This window comes from Oryzias melastigma, linkage group LG14 (assembly GCF_002922805.2).
Source record: "Oryzias melastigma strain HK-1 linkage group LG14, ASM292280v2, whole genome shotgun sequence".
NCBI lineage: Eukaryota > Metazoa > Chordata > Actinopteri > Beloniformes > Adrianichthyidae > Oryzias > Oryzias melastigma.
This window is the reverse complement of record NC_050525.1, coordinates 19482727-19498940: the sequence shown is the minus strand read 5'-3', so window position 1 is coordinate 19498940 and position 16214 is coordinate 19482727. Positions and strand designations below refer to the sequence as shown.

Here is a 16214-nt window from a genome sequence, read left to right as displayed (position 1 = left end):
AATTACCTCTCTGCATATCAACCATCATTATGTAAAATAACTCTGCTTCGCTCGGCTCCGCTCAGTTCTCTTAAGTCTTTTTCCCTCGCATAATTCTCACTCCCTCCCCTCCCTCCTCCTCGTCCTTTTATTCTTTCCACCGCACTCCGTTTCTCTCCCGACCACTCCCCCCCTCCACCCCCAGCTGTCAGTTTCTTCTTGTCTTAAATTCTCAGACTCTTGACTCCTTCTCTCCATACTCCAACATTTAAGTCACTATATCTGATTTGTGTGGACGACCTAAATGCTAAAGTCTCTATAAACTAAAAAAAAAAAAAAACTTCTAATGTGCCTCAAGCGCAGAGAGAAAACACACACAGGATAGAACTGAATCAGTGCAGTCTGGGAATGCAAATGGAAACATGGATCAGTCTATTGTTGATTTGAGTGGGGTTACAGTTACATAATCATCACTGGAAGGTGATGTCTTCGGATCACAGGATCAAGACGGGATGTTGTCTTCCATAAGTATTTTTCTGGGAACATTTTTAACCTAATATTTTTTGTTTTTGTCTTGCAAATTTTCTCTTGTGAGTTACTTATAATTTTTTTTTGTTTTTAACTTGGGATTGTAACTATAAAATACATGCAGATCTGCTGGAAAAGTCTGTTATTTTAATAGTTTCCTGCCCCTGGGTTCCTGTTGCAGGGCTCTGTTTAGTTTTGTGTGACAGTCAGAGGAGTTGTGTTTCAGAAAGGTCCCGTCAGTTGCCTGAAAACACAGACACAGACATTCTTGTCTTTGTGTCTTTACGGGACTTATATATTCACATACTGTGTTTCCTGGCTTCTAACCTCTAACATCACAAATGAGTGTCTAACCATGAACTATGACCTAGTTCTAACACTAAACTTAAAATTATGTTTTTAATAAATTGAAAAAAAAAAAAGTCTCCACTATAAATGTCCTCACTTTGTTAGTGGTTTATCAAGGGTTGGTCCTCACAAGTACATAAATACAAGTACACACACATGGGTAATTTTTATTAGTCTTTGAAATCAAGGAGTTTTTAACAATTATATGATAAGTTCTGTGATTTATATTTTTTGGACAAAAGTTTATTTAAAGACCAATTCTGATGAAAATTGTGTTTTCAACATGTAGCATTTCCTCATTATGGAGAACATAAGTAAAGAAAATTAATCTTAAAATTGGATTTCTGAATATTTATTTATTGAAATTGTTGTGAATCAGGAGTTGAAAAAAAAAAAAAAACCTTGAAGGTGAGATGTCGAACTTACAACTCCCTGCTCCACTCTGATCCATCCACTTGTAGATGACTAGATCCATGGACGTCTTCGTTTTCTTCGTCCGAGCTGGAATCTGGCTCAAAACTGTACGGATGGATCACCATTTTTGTTGTCCTGGTAATGTTTGGTTGGAGTTTTGAGGGACTTTAAGCTAGCAGAAGAGTGTGTAAACAGATGGATGCTGCTCTGCAGAAACTATGTCCTAGAAAACAACTTTTTTGGGGGGGGAGGGGGCCTAAAGATCATCATTAAAATGCCACTGGAAATGCTTTGACAATAGATCAAAAAATGAGTGGATTGGGTCTCAAAAGCTAAAATCTGTTTCCATGTCTTTTTCAGAAATATTTGAATTAAGTCAATTAGATGCAATTAGTATACTTGTTAAATAAATGCCTCTAAATTATTTTAAGTATGAAAAATCATTAAGAAAAATGTGATTATTGTGGAAAATTATAGTTGGAAAAGTTTACACAAGTCACTGGGTCCACACAAACTGACAAGCAACGAAGAAGAAAGAGAAAACACACAAACACGTAGAGTCAGTGGATGGTTTGTTTGAACCTGAGCTCCAAAAAACCCCACAAGAAAACCCACTTAGATTTGCTGTTTCCATTCTGCTGAGAGTGTGTTTTAGTTTACAGCATGACACTATTAAAGTAATGTTTCAAAACATAGTTTGGCCTCTAAAATAAACTTGAAAACTCTTTTGTTGTAGCAGTCTGCATAGTTGCTTTAGTCTGCAGCGTTTCTTTCTACGGTCTCGTAAAAAAATGACAAATAGATCAGCATGTGGTGAACAGACTTTTCAAACTGTCTCTGTTTTATAACCTTTACTGCTAATGTAGTGTTTATGAACAAGACTCTCCAAGAGCAAAACAAGTGTCTTCCTTGCAGGAAGTAATACATAATCACACTATTATTGTGGTGGGAGTCTGAACAGACAGAATAGTATTTAATGATCGCGTTTCAACTTCCACTTGGACTTGGACGTGCACTCAGTCCGGCAATGCAATCTGACGTTGTCACATTAAACAATGCCAGAGGTAACGTAAACAGGAAACAGGAAGTTGGTTTACAATGAGTAAACACACTGAATTAAACTCACAATAAACTATTTGGCTTAATGTGGAATTTTAATTAACGGCACTAAAGGAATGTTGGATGGATAAAAAAAAATGTACTAGTATCTAAGCGGTTAATATTAGTTACTAAGACAGACAAATGGCGGCTTGTTTTTCTCTGTGCTCATATAGAAAATGGTGAATATCATGATCTTGTCAGAAAGCATCGACAAGAAACTTGGCAGGCAGGTGAAACAAGGCCGTTAAAGAAAGCAAGCAGGAGCAGAGACACAGAGGAGGCAGTGTAGGAGCAGCAAAAGCACTGATCTGTTGTACAGTTTGTCTGCACAAGCTGACTCTCTGCAGTTTCTCTACCTGTCAGCAACAACTTAAAAGAATGCTGTCTGAGCATGTGTTTGTGTATGTGTGTTCCTGAGTTGTTGTGTGTGTTTTTATTTTTTTTCCTTCTAAGGCAGCATCGTTATTTTTGGCTTAGTAAAGTAGCAGGTCTACAGGGAATAAAATGGACACACTCCTTCAGTCTTTTCTGTATACATTACAAACACAAATATATAGATAGTGGAATTCCCCCACCCTGTTTGCATTTTAACTATTTAAACTCTCATAATCCTTTCTCCTTACTCTCCTGCTATTTGTTTCTTCCTCACAAACCAGCTTCACTACCTCCTCTTCCTCCCTGTGTTTATCTGTTGGCATCCCAGCGCCCTCTCCATCCCCTCACTCTGTCACTTCCTGTCTCTCTCTCAGGTCTGTGTTGGACCTATATATTAAATATTAATGTCAGTTGTGCTCCGAGCCATAATTGCCATCCTGGCCTCTGAATAATAGATGTAACTTGCTGTTCACCACTACACCAAGGCTAACATGATGAAAAAGCTGCATCCAACTGTTGTTTGCTAAGTTTGCTGTGGCTAACAGTCAATGGGAAGACCACAGGTGATTATGCCATTTGCCCAATTACACCATGGCTGCCTAAAAAGTCAAACTCAACCGTAGCTTCTAGCCTTATGACTGTCTGGACCATTTCACAATCATATTTGCTGAAGAAATATAAGTAGTTCAGTTTTAGAGTATCCTCACTAAAATAAAAAAATATTAACAAACTTTGGAATACAAAATATTTTTTATTTTATGCAGTCAAAACTTTACTTTAATTGCAAAATAAAAAGTTGCCTGAATTTTTACATATTCCTCATCAGCTTACATAAACTACTTTGTTAGTTTTACACCCAAACACAAAGCAAATAGGATTCAAGGCAGATATTTTTAAGGAAATTCTAAGCATTTTTTACTTTACATAGTAAGTTATATATGCAATATTTACATTACTTCCAATGAGCACTAGCACTTTTTTGGCAACAAGCTTCAAGTTTTTTTGTGAGAAGAGTTTATAACATCCATCAGTTCCTGTGCTTAACTTTACATAGATTTTATTTATAGGGTTGATAAAATCAATTAATCAATTTGAAACGATTTAAGCTTAATAGATCAATAATCAATTCATAAAAATATAGATTTATTTAGCACATACAGCTAAAGTCAGCTAGCTTGATGTTAACGTTTATTGGAATTTCTCAGAGGACAGCTAATGCTAACGCTCATTCGACCTAAACATACATTACTGATTAAATGAACATTTTATATACTCAAAGGTATGACTTTTCCAAACTCTTTAAGGAAATATTTTTAATAGTAACCATTTATGATCTAAAACATATTTTTTACTCATACTTTCTTCTTCTTCTGGAATAAGGTGTAATGCTACAGCGCGATCGCCACCTAGTGGCCAAACTGAAGCGTCCTGCAGGAGAAGCAGAACAATGTTTACTATGTTAATGATCTGAACGTTTTTGTTAGAACTTCTCCTTTGGAGAAACTATGTAACACTGTATGTTATTAACAATCTTATTATTTCACTAATACATTTTAAGCTTTGAGGTTGTTTTAAGAGAAAAAAAATTCTTTAGCCAAATCTGCCATTTCTATCATTTTGGTTAAAAAAATGAGTTTTTCTTTATTAGATTGTTTAGTGTAGAATCACCCTTCTCATACAATTGAATGAGAAAACAACAAAAGTAAATATATTTATAACATTTTCTTTGAAATTGGCTCCCTCTGTGTGCGTACAAACCACAGGCTGATCTGTCTAATGGTGAACCTCCCAACATAACAGGGGTCATCACTTGAACATGATTGGACTATGAGGTGGGGGTGTAAACAGAGGATAAGAGGGCAGAGAGCGTCCCTCCTCCTCTATCATTCAGGTTTTAATAATTGCCCGGTTTAATTGGAGGCCTCTAAACGACCAGTTACTTTAACAGCTAATCAGTTCACCCAAGGTGTTGAAGTGTGTGTGTGTTTGCATGTGTGCCGCTGCGGGGCTTTTTTTTCCTTCCATATCAGAGTTGATTAGGCCAGATGGGATCAAGTGAAAGAGGAAGAGCGGCGCTCAGGATTGCATTAAAAGAGAGGACGAACCCCCATATCAATGAGAGAAAACACTTATAGCAAATAGAAAGAAAGAGTTAGGTGGCAGATGTGAAATAAAGTGACATTTATTCAGTTTTTGCTTTTTATAGCAATTACTTATACTTGTTTACCTTCAATCGTTTTAACCTTTTAGTTGTTATTTTAAATTTGACAGTGCCATATAAATAAACTTCGGTTGAGTTAAAAATTACAAGGAAAATTCAATTTTTTAAACTGATTTTGATGAAGAATTGGTGAAATTTTGAAAAAGGTTTTGGTTCCTGCAATCTCTAATGGTCCAGGTCTTTTAAAAATGTACAGAAAAGTGGCAAACATAATAAATTGCCAGCAAAAAGTGAATTAGAAGACTGTCAACTTTAACAAAATCAGTGAATTACTTAAAGCTTATTGGGTAATGGCCGACTTTGAACAACAACCCTAATTTGATTAGTTATGAAACACTCAAGAAATTCTTTTAACTCCACATAACTTTCTTTAGTGCAAATAATAGACTGCAACTTACATTAAAGAACATTTTCACAGATCACAAACCCACTTTTGCTGTTGCTGTAGTCTTGTCATATCCAAAGCAGATGACTGTGGGAGCCTCCAAATCACCTCCTTTACACTGAGATCTACAACGGCGGGTCAGCCGAGGTGGTCGTGTTAACGCTATGCTAGTGTTGTGAGGAGGACTAGACAGTGAGAGGTCAACAGAGGTCACCGTGGCTGTCCTCAGCTGTGATAGGCTGTCACCCAAGGGTGAGGGGTCGAGGTAATTAGACATGCAGTATCCCTGCGCCGGCGTCCTAACGAAGCCTGAGCTCGTTAACGCAGAGTTTTACACTCAGACCTGCCACTGAGCTGTGCTGCACCGTCACACATGCACAGCGCATGTTTGCACAGACACACACATAATTGCACACCTCTACTTTGTTAATGTAGTCCTGTGGAAAAGCTGTCATTTATTGAACAGTGGAGCAGCAGTTTAAGCCGTAAAAGACTGAAGATGATACAAAGTTGTAGTATTTAAGTCCAAGAAATACATTTGCTCTTCTGTATATTTAGTTAATGTTGTCAAAGATAATTGCTCCTTGCTTTTGTGTGGCTATAAAAGCAGATTTACTTGAAGAAAAAAAAAATGTTGGCATTGTGGGCTTTTAGTTGTGAGGTAAACATTTCCTGCTGCATCCAGCTGTACTGTGATACTGTTTTTGTTTGAGCTGCAACTCAGGCAAACATGAACATTTTTATGTTTTCGTCTGAGTGTAGCTTTTGCCGGGCTGGCCAGCTGGCTCACAGCAAAACACAACCTGGATGTGTTTGCTGTCGCTGATGACCATCTGCGAGGTTGATTCTTTCTGTAATATGGATTTATGACATATGCTCATCTCTTGAAAACATCCAATGTGAATTTTTGTTCATGACTTACTGTAAATCCTCAGGAATCTTCAGTGTATTGACTCACTCTGATTAAAATAGTGTTTTTAACATTTTTTTGTGCCATTTTTCTGAATATGGAGGACAAATATGAAGCCAATTAAGCTCAAAATTGCATTTCTGAGTATCTCTTTATCCAAATCACTGGGAATCAGGAGCTGACGAAAAACTACAGCTTGGAAAAAAGCTTATTTAAGACATAAAAAATAGACTGAGCAGACCACAGGCTCCCTGCTCTGAGCTTTCAGCAACAGGTAGAACAACTCCGAGGTAAATTTCTAGCGAGCACCTGTCAAACTGCAGAAACTATGTCATAGCAAACGAAACAGGTTTTTGATTTTGGCTGAAAACGACAATCATAATTAAAAGACCACTAGGAACACCTTTAAAATACATCAAAAGATGATCAGAGTATGTCTTTAAATGCGGCTGCTGTCAGTAAATGTTTGCGTTGTTAAATTACTTAATTTAGTTGCATAGGGCTGCACGATGGAGCAGTGGTTAGCACTTTCACCTCAAAGCCAGAAGGCCCTCGTTCAAACCTCATCTGGGACCGTTCTGTGAGGAGTGTGCATGTTCTTCTCGTCCATATGTGGGTTTTATCCACGCACTCCGGCTTCATAGGTTGATAAATTGTCCAATCTGTCAATGGTAGCTAGATTGGGGTCTGGCAACCCAAAAAAGATACACAAAAAAATGGATTGATAAATAGTATTTTGTTTTAATTTCATTTTATATTTAGAAAATCAGTAATTAAGCACTTTTGTGGATCTCAGAAAAAATATTTTTCCCTCTATCTGCAAGTTATTCTCATCATCGATTTTCAATAAAAAAAAGTGTCTTTATCTTTTGTTAGACGCATAAACTCCTAAACACAGTCTTTTTATCTTTGTCATTCACAGATTTTTCCTCAAGTTTTTCCTCAAGTGCAACCAGAACTGTTTAAAGAATGCAGGAAACCCCAGAGACATGAGGAGATTCCAGGTACAGCTTTTTCCTCACCTAAATTCACTTTTTTTTCTGCTTTTTACACCTACATCAGACTGTACATCTGAATATTTTTACTTTGTTTTTGTGAACATAATATATAAAAACACTTTATTGGTTACAAAAACATGCACACAGGACTTTGTGTCTCAGTGCATGTGAACAAAGCAATAAATAAAAGAAAGAGCATTCACCTCTACTTCCTTATCACTGTACATGCAACACGATCAGGAAGGCAACACTTGAGGCTGAGGGGAGATACTTGACGCACAAGAGAAATTTATTGCAATGACGTGTTTGTGTGTGTGTGTGGTGTATGTGTGTGTGATAGGGGGGTTGGGGTGCAAAAGACAGGACAGAGACACACAGTAATAAAAGTGCGACCGCATCAGTGCTCCTAATTGTGCAGCTTTATTGTAGTGGAACCAGAAAGAGACAGCTCTGTTTCCTTAGGAGATAATTAAGGGCCGGACCCATCAGAAACTGTTGAACAGAGAACACACATGCAGCCAAAGTGACTTTATGTGTGTTGAAGATGATGGTAATAGCAGTGATAACTGGTTACATATCAAGAGCTTTTCACAGTTTAATGCCTCGAACTCCTCGGGATTATTTGATGTTGTAATTCCTCGCTTTGGTGTCTTTTTTTCTACATTTCTGCCTCACATTCTTGAATTTATTTAAAGTCCCACTCCAATCACATTTGATCTGTTGTAAAAGCATTTCCAGTGCTTTTTAAATCATTAATATAACTTTATAAGCAGCATTTAAAAAAAGCTTTTTCTAAGACATATTTTCTGAAGAGTATATTAGAAACTCAACACAACTTATGCCTCCACTGATATCCCATCATCCCTTTGTTTACACTATTTCCCGCTAGCTTACAGCCAGTCACAACTGCAAGCTAACATTATAAGTACCACAAAAACGGTAAGGAATATTTTGCTGCAGTTTTGAGCCATCTGCCAGCTCAGATGAGGAAAACAAAGACATTAATGAATCTATTTGTCTGCAAGTGGATGCATCAAAATGGAGCAGAGCAGGAAGACTTTGAGTTTTTAAATTATAACTGAGACCTTTTTTCAAGCTGCATTTTTGTCTGCTCCTAATTCATCCTATTTTGAATAGAGAAGTATTAAATTAATTTATATATGTCCTCCATCATGGGAAATATGCTACAAAAACATAAAAAAACAGTCCTTCGATGACATTCTTTTAATCAAAATTCCACAACCTAAACGTCTTAAAAAGCCATTTTCATGTTGATCTGAAGCCTCTGTTTCCAAAATCTCCTCTAAGGGGGCGTGGCTTTTGAAGCTGAGCTGAGTAGCTCCGTCCCTGACCCCCCCCGTCTGATTATGATAGCTCCGTGTCTTGTTAGCGCAAATCTTCACTGCTGCAACATAAAAATGTCAAGCAATATCCAGCCGTGTCGTTTTGAGATGGATGTCAGCTCCGAACAGGAAGTGAAGATCTTCATGGACTGAACTTCCTCCAAAAGGCAGACTCTTTTAGCCAATTATCAATGTTTATTGACGTTGCTGTGACCAAAATCCATGGGTTTCTCAAAGTAGAGTCTTTGGAAAATAATGAAAGCTAACATCAAAATGGTCTTTCATTGATTTACAACCCTATAACTGCAGTCAAATGAGCCGCCGTTCACATTTCTGTGGTCACATCAAGGTGCTTCGTGGAGTCTGGTGGAGATTATTCCAGCATTCTCAGCTGCTCCTGTAATTATTGTATGAAGCTCACACAAAAATCCAGTGATGCTGATTTAACCGCGGAAATGTGAACGGCGGCTCATTTGACTGCAGTCAATGGAAAGATACCATCTTCTTTAGTGCATGTGCAGTAGAGCTGTAGTGATGCAAAGAAGATGATTAATTCAAACAGAGCCTGTCTGTGACAGTTTGATTGATTTAAAAGGAGAAATAGTCCAAAATGCAAAAACAAAATAATTTCTTATTATATTTGTTGACACTCAGACATGTTCAAAACTCAAAAAACCTGATTTTCCTTGGAGGGGGACTTTAAATCCCATTTTTTTCACTCCTGTTGCTTGTCTCTCCCACAATCACTTGTGTGCTCTCTGTTCCTCCCCCACATCTCCTCAGGTGGTTGTATCAACGACAGTGAGCGTGGAAGGACATGTCCTCTCGGTCTCCGACAACATGTTTGTCCACAACAACTCCAAACACGGCCGCCGGGCCCGAAGGCTCGACCCTGTGGAGGGAACGCCGTCTTACCTAGAACACGGTAACTCCGAAGTGTGTGTGTGTGTGTGAATGCAAGCAGCATGGCCGCCAGATGGTTGATGGTTTAATCCTATCAGGTGATTCCTGCCCCTCCATCTGGCTAATCCAGCTCTCCACACACAATGCATGAAGCTCTGTGGGCATGTATGTGCTAGATCTAATAGCATTATGCTTTTTTTTTGTCAAAATCAAATCCAGACTGGGGGTGAACGTTGTAATTCAGCTGACTTCTAATAATCGCTGGCTTCCATTACAGAGAAAGCTGTTTTTTTGTTTTTTTTGATAGACAGGCTTTTGTTGTTGTTCTGTGGGACAGGATCATATGAGCTTAAATTCACCACATTTTTAGCATTGAAGTGACAGAAGAGGACTGAATCTGTTTGAAGCCATTCTGATACAAGCTTAACTGACTGCCTGTGTTTGTGTAATCTCATATCAATCAGGCTTTGGGCAAAGAAAAGCATAAAATGATCCTTTAAAACTAAAATGCTTTTAAAATAATGGATCGCAAATCAAATTATTACATATTAGATTGGATTAGAACACATCTAAATGATTAGATTAAGATTTTTTTTTCACTCTTTTTGCTTTAAATGTACTTGCCTTCAGACTCTTACAATGTAATTGTTCTGAATATAAGCAATTAAAAACCAAATGGTTTGTATTGTGTAAGTTTTTTCACAGAAAATATGTATATAAATGATTTTTTTTAAATTAGATGAACTTGTTTGATCATTGATCAGTTATGTTAATTATTGTTTTTCATTATCCATCTATGCATTAAAAGGTCTCAACTATGCCCTGTATTCTATACAGTGGTACCAATCTTTCTTAGGCCACGGACCGGTTTAATGTGATTTAATGGCCCAAATGTTTTTTTCTTTTTTTAGCCTCCAGTTTTTTTTTTTACATTTGAGGGTAAAGTATATACTTTGTTAAACATCTGGTTTAAACTTTATTTGTACTCCAGATTTTGTGCAGTTAAATCATTAAAATGTGATAAAGATTTCCCTCTACTCATTTCTGTCCAACTTGAAGCTTGCAGTGTTGTATTTTTAGGAGATTATAGATGGTGATCCAACAATTTTGTTAATAAAGATGAAAAAAAAAAACTGTCCAAATGGAAGCAAAAAAAGAAAAACAAAAAACTGGATGCAAACTTCGGCCCTGTCTGACTTTAAGGTGTGAAGAATGAATACAAAAAAGTAAAGAATTGTTGCTAAAATTGCTATTTTTGCTATTTTTATAATAATAAACATGAATCCACCGTTTGAACAACTTTATTATTAGACAGACGGTTGCAGAATATTATGCATGGGTGTGTTGGAATAACTGTTGCAAAAATTCCACTCCTTGTTTTTATTTGTTAAATGCTGATTTTTTTTTCTCTAAAGTTGAAGGCTCTTCTTCTGTTTCTTCAGTGGCTCTTTTCTGTGAAAAGAAACTTTCCAAATATGTTTGTTTTTGTTAACTTTGCTAGTTTGGGGGTTCAAAAGCATTGTAACGCTTGTGCTATCCTACTTATGTTGACGTTGGGTCATCTGGACCCCATAAGACAACGCGCTGAACTTTTTTTCAAGGATTTTTTTTCTCTTTACTGGAGTCCCTACATAAATCCTGTCCTCCATCACTCATCGATATAAGGGTGGGGTCATCTGGACCCCATAAGAGAACACAAGGGTTAAAAAAGTAGCGAATGTTTTTCAATGTGACCGAGCGACTTGACAAGAATGAGCTGCATGTGGGAATAGAGCATCCAGTTCAAAATGTAGCTTCCTTCAGAATCAGATTTGATATAAAATGGAAAAATTTCAAACTTGTAAACACGATCTTTTCATCTGTAAAATGCTTTTATCTCTGCGGCCCAGCACCAACTGTCCCATGGACCAGTAGCGGTTCATCACCTGGAGGTTGGGAACCACTGCTGTTTAGTTATTGGTGCAAATTCCTGAAACTGACAGCCAGTATCATGACTTGTCCAGTTATTCATTTTTTATTTCAAAAATAGGACTTATATGAATCTGTAAATGACGTATCTTCGTCTTTTTTATTCTCTCTAGGAGCGGCTCCATGCATTAAAGCCATCAGTCCCAGTGAGGGTTGGACCACAGGGGGCGCAACAGTCATCATCATAGGAGACAACTTCTTTGACGGCCTCCAAGTTATCTTTGGTACCATGCTGGTTTGGAGCGAGGTGAGTTTGGCAGCTTCCACTGCTGTGTTGCTTTAGCCCTTTGAAATAAAAACATACTTTTCTTCAAGCCTCTTAGCTTTGTGTGATCAAGTGCATGGTGTTTGTTTAAAGGATGTTTACCACCCTAATGACTGCCCACCAACAAGCCCTCGTAGCTTTTCTTACCCAACAACCCTCTGCCTCCATGTTTGACGGCTGATCCAATCAGTGCATTTTGATCCGCACACTCATATTTAACTATCATACTTTTTCGCCGTGCAGTCCCACTTCTCCACAGAATGTTTATTTGTCTTCTGACTCCACTAACCGTGTGTGCCGAGCAACTGTGGCTCCCTTCCAACAACAACAGTGTCTGTGTGTGAGAGTGTGTGTATACTGGCATACACAAATCTGTGTGTGTTAAGAGCTGAGGGGTTTGTTTACAGTGTTGAGAGCCGCACTTACACACACTAACATGTGTACAGACTCTCAATTCAGTTGGGTTCAAACTGACTCAGCTCTCTTGGTGTTCTTCTGACAGGCTCCGAGAAGGTTTTTGCCAAGCAAATGTTTCATTTGCACTCAACCTGATTATTGATTTTGAAGCAGGAAAACAGGTTTTGAAATATTCTTCTGGAGGAACGTGACTGCACGTTTGCCAAACTCAAGTTTGTCTACATCTTTGTCCCACATGCTGTGTTTTCACAAATCTGGGTCAGACTGTTATTTGTTCAAATCACCTTTTATGACAGTATGTTAAAAGTTAAATATTCAGTCATTATGAACTGTTAATCATCAGGATGAGGGTGAAAGGACAAACTGTAGCCATGGGGATTATCATAATCCTTTTTTTTTTTTTTTTTTAGAAAAAAACAACATATTTAATATAGAAGTTGAACCAAAACAATATTTGATTTGTGTTTTCAAAGGCTGTGGAAATCAAATATTAAGTTTGTGTGCAAGCACTTGCATTTCTGTTTAATACCTTTTAAAATGTGATAAAACTAGTAATTACCTTGATTCTTTTCATATCTACTTTGTGTTTAAATTTGATGCAATGTCAAAAAAAATCCACACTGTAAAAACAGTTCCTCTGAAAAAGTCTGGAAAAATGTCTTTAAATAAGCAAAAACAGTCTGCCAGAAAAATGGTCTTACCAAGAATTCTTAACAACAAAAAATCTTGTTATTATTTTAGACTTGTTTTCTTAAACTATTTTTTTTCTATTGAAAACTAAAATTATTTTTCTGAAGATATTTTTTTCCCTTGAAACAAGGGAGAGAGATATAGTATACCTTTCCATCAAACTCATTTTGACAGGCGACCTTTGACCCGCACATTCCAAAGTGATGATGTAACAATTTGATATAAAGTTTATATAAAGTTTATATCAAATTGTTACGTCAAGGCAATGCTGGATGTTATTGTGAATACGCTAATGTGGTTAAATGTTGCAGTTGGGACTGTTTTTTTTTTTATGTATCACTAACAAGGTTGAAAGTTAGCATAGGGAGCTAGCATAGTCACAGTAATTTTGTTTTAGCTGAGCAGTCTGATGTTTTGCATTATGTGTTGCAATAGTTGGAAGTTACAGATATTGTGAACTCACAAACGTGGACTATGGTTTATTTTTTTATGTGTTACTAACAGGTTTGGAGGTTAACATATTCGTAGCATAATTGGTTTCAGCTTTATTATCTGTTTTCTTTCTTATGTGTTGCAATAAAGTTTGGAGTTATGGATGCTGTGAACACACAGCTTGTCACAGACAACTTCTAGTTACTGAGAACATAGTTAATAAAGTCAGACAGACTTATCTCTGACTCTTTTGTCTCCCTTAATGCATCTTTTATGACATAACTAAAAAAAAATAGACCATCCGGTGCCTTCTAAAGTAGAAAATACAGTACATGATTTATTTATTAAAACACAAGCTAAACAGTGTTGCCTGTTTCTGTGGTACAATTTTTGCTTCAACAAAAATATATTTTAATTGAGATTTGTTGTGCACTTACTCTGTTTTCCTTCTGCCTCCAGTTGATTACGCCCCACGCCATCCGTGTGCAGACGCCTCCTAGACACATCCCGGGGGTCGTGGAGGTCACTCTGTCGTACAAGTCCAAGCAGTTCTGCAAAGGAACACCAGGAAGATTCATATACACAGGTTGGTCCAAAAACAAACAAAAAAAGCTTAAAAGGCATGTTGCATTTTCATTTAAGCTTCTACTTGTGTGCGTCTGTGTGTGCATGTGTGTTCATGAGTTGCAGTTCACTCTCGGGCCAGACAGTGTTGAACTAATGACTGTAGATTAGTCAACATTAACGAGCCACACTGTTAGAATGTTGCCATAATCAGTGGCTCGTTAAAACCAGGTACAATTAAACAGTCTGCTCTTTATAGCCCTACATATTGGAACTATTAGTGAAATCATCCAGAACACTCAGTTTACCAACACACACATACACACAGGCTAAACAGACACAAACACACACAATGATTCAAAAAAAAAAAAAAAAAAAAGAGCGACTCTTGAATGGATTGCTGACTGGAATAAGTGTTTTCCTGTTGAAATGAGTACAGGATGAGAAGGAGAAGTTAGAGCATGTATGTGTCATTTCTGCACATATATGTGGAAATGGATGGTGGTGAGGTGATGTCTGGTATTGATCTGCCGCTCATCGTGGCTCCATCACACCATAATGATGACGTCGTTAACTGAGAGGCAGGAAAATTTGATGATGCCAGTAATTAAGGGAAGATAAAGGAGCTGATCAATGAGGAGGAAGAAACACCAATGAACTGTCAGTGTTTAAGCCAGATCGTTAACACGTGTAACTGATAAATGGACCGAAGAACAATCTAGTTACCTAACAAAATGCTTTTTTCTTAATGTATTTTTTGACAGTAAAGATCACACAACTGCTAAGATTGATTTTTAGCTCTTGTCAAAAAAATACTCCTCGTTTTTAGATCATTTACACAATTTCTATGCGGTTTAGCGTGTGATATAGTGCCAGGTGTGACATCCACAGCTGTAAAAAGTGTTGACAAAGGTGTTTTTATAACTATTTTTAGTGATATTTTTAGAAAAGCACATGTGTTCAGTTTTTTGACAATGTTGTCAGCCTTTTAAGTGAAACATGGTGTGTTTTCTTTGCAGTAAAGTCCTCAGTTTTTGTCTGAACAACTATTTAACATAGAAAAATCATTATTAATTAATGTATGCTTCAAACAGTTTTTCTTTACAATGTTTGAAAAATTATTATTTTGCTCAAGTGTTACTTCTGTAAAAAGCAAATAAAATGAATCTCTAAGTGAACATAATTGCGATTAATTGTAAAGGAATAGATCTTTTACTATGGCTGGTTTAGGACTAACTTCTGTAGAGACACTGCAATGGGAGAGAGATTGGCAATGCGTGTTCAAGCAACCACTTTCAATGAAACGTATTTATAAACGCACATAAATGCACGTCCATGTTCAGAACTCTTGCTTTCACACGTCACTAAGCTGATCATTTTTTGGCTCTACGTACAAAAAAACCAAAACAAAACAAAAAAAAAACATGGCCAATAAATGACTTAAAAGGTGAACCAGTTAAACTTTGACCAATTAGGGACAGGGATTTGGCAGTGATATTTGGATGGTGTCCCTTTTCATTCACAAAAGTACCAACCTTTTGAGAATTGATCATGAAGGAGACATTAAAGGGCAACCAAACCCTAAATCCACTTTTTTTTTTAACTTTTGACTTCTATAAATGGGGCTTTAAAAGTGCTGTCTGTTGGTAATAGCCACATTTTTTGACGAATTAAAATAAACTTGTTAAATTCATGAAATTATAGTCTAAAACTATCTGTGTGCTGCCCCTACAGGTTGAAATTGGGTATTACAGTTGAATTTTATGATTGGTCAAGTGGTGTTAGTCCTACATCATTTCAGAAGTTTCATGTCATCATGCTCTGAGCTCCTGTATAAAAGCCCCGCCCATCTTTGATTCTGTAATGGTCATTCGTTAACGTGTTAGCTTTAGCATGGCTTGTAGGTGTTTTGCCTCCAGTTGTGAACAATCTACTGGCTTGCACAACTTTTCAGTGGACTTTGAAGTTAGGCAACAGTGGTTTGTGCAATGGGCATTGAATCCAGTGAACTCTGTCCTGGTGATGAGATTTGGAATGAACATTTCACTCACATTTCACGTTGGCCTTTATTAGCTTAAGATGCTAGCACCATTTTACCACTTCGGTCTGGACTATGAGCACCTGCCTCGACCTCAACCTCTGTGTAGATACTGGCATCACTTTGCTCGGTACCACTCTCCATATTGAAGACGCAGAGTAAAATTATCTCAAGCTAACCTCACTGTCAATCACAGATCCGAACCACTCCTCCCCCACTCAGCCCGCCCCTTTTTTTGTTGCATTTTTCAAATCTGAAGGCAAGTACGAGACGAACAGCCATTTAGACTCTGCTCAAATCATAGTTTCTGCAACAAATGAACAGAAAGCAGACAG

General features: G+C 37.3%; 1 protein-coding gene across 1 annotated transcript in view; it reads left to right on the top strand.

Moving 5' to 3' along the window:
• The window catches only part of LOC112142958 (transcription factor COE1), a 95979-nt gene that overhangs the window by 59147 nt on the left and 20618 nt on the right, over positions 1 to 16214 (top strand). Inside the window, exons 7-10 of the mRNA XM_024266655.2 lie at positions 7184 to 7265; positions 9386 to 9527; positions 11587 to 11720; positions 13737 to 13863. Coding sequence (XP_024122423.1) covers positions 7184 to 7265; positions 9386 to 9527; positions 11587 to 11720; positions 13737 to 13863 — 485 coding nt within the window. The remainder of the gene's footprint in view (positions 1 to 7183; positions 7266 to 9385; positions 9528 to 11586; positions 11721 to 13736; positions 13864 to 16214) is intronic.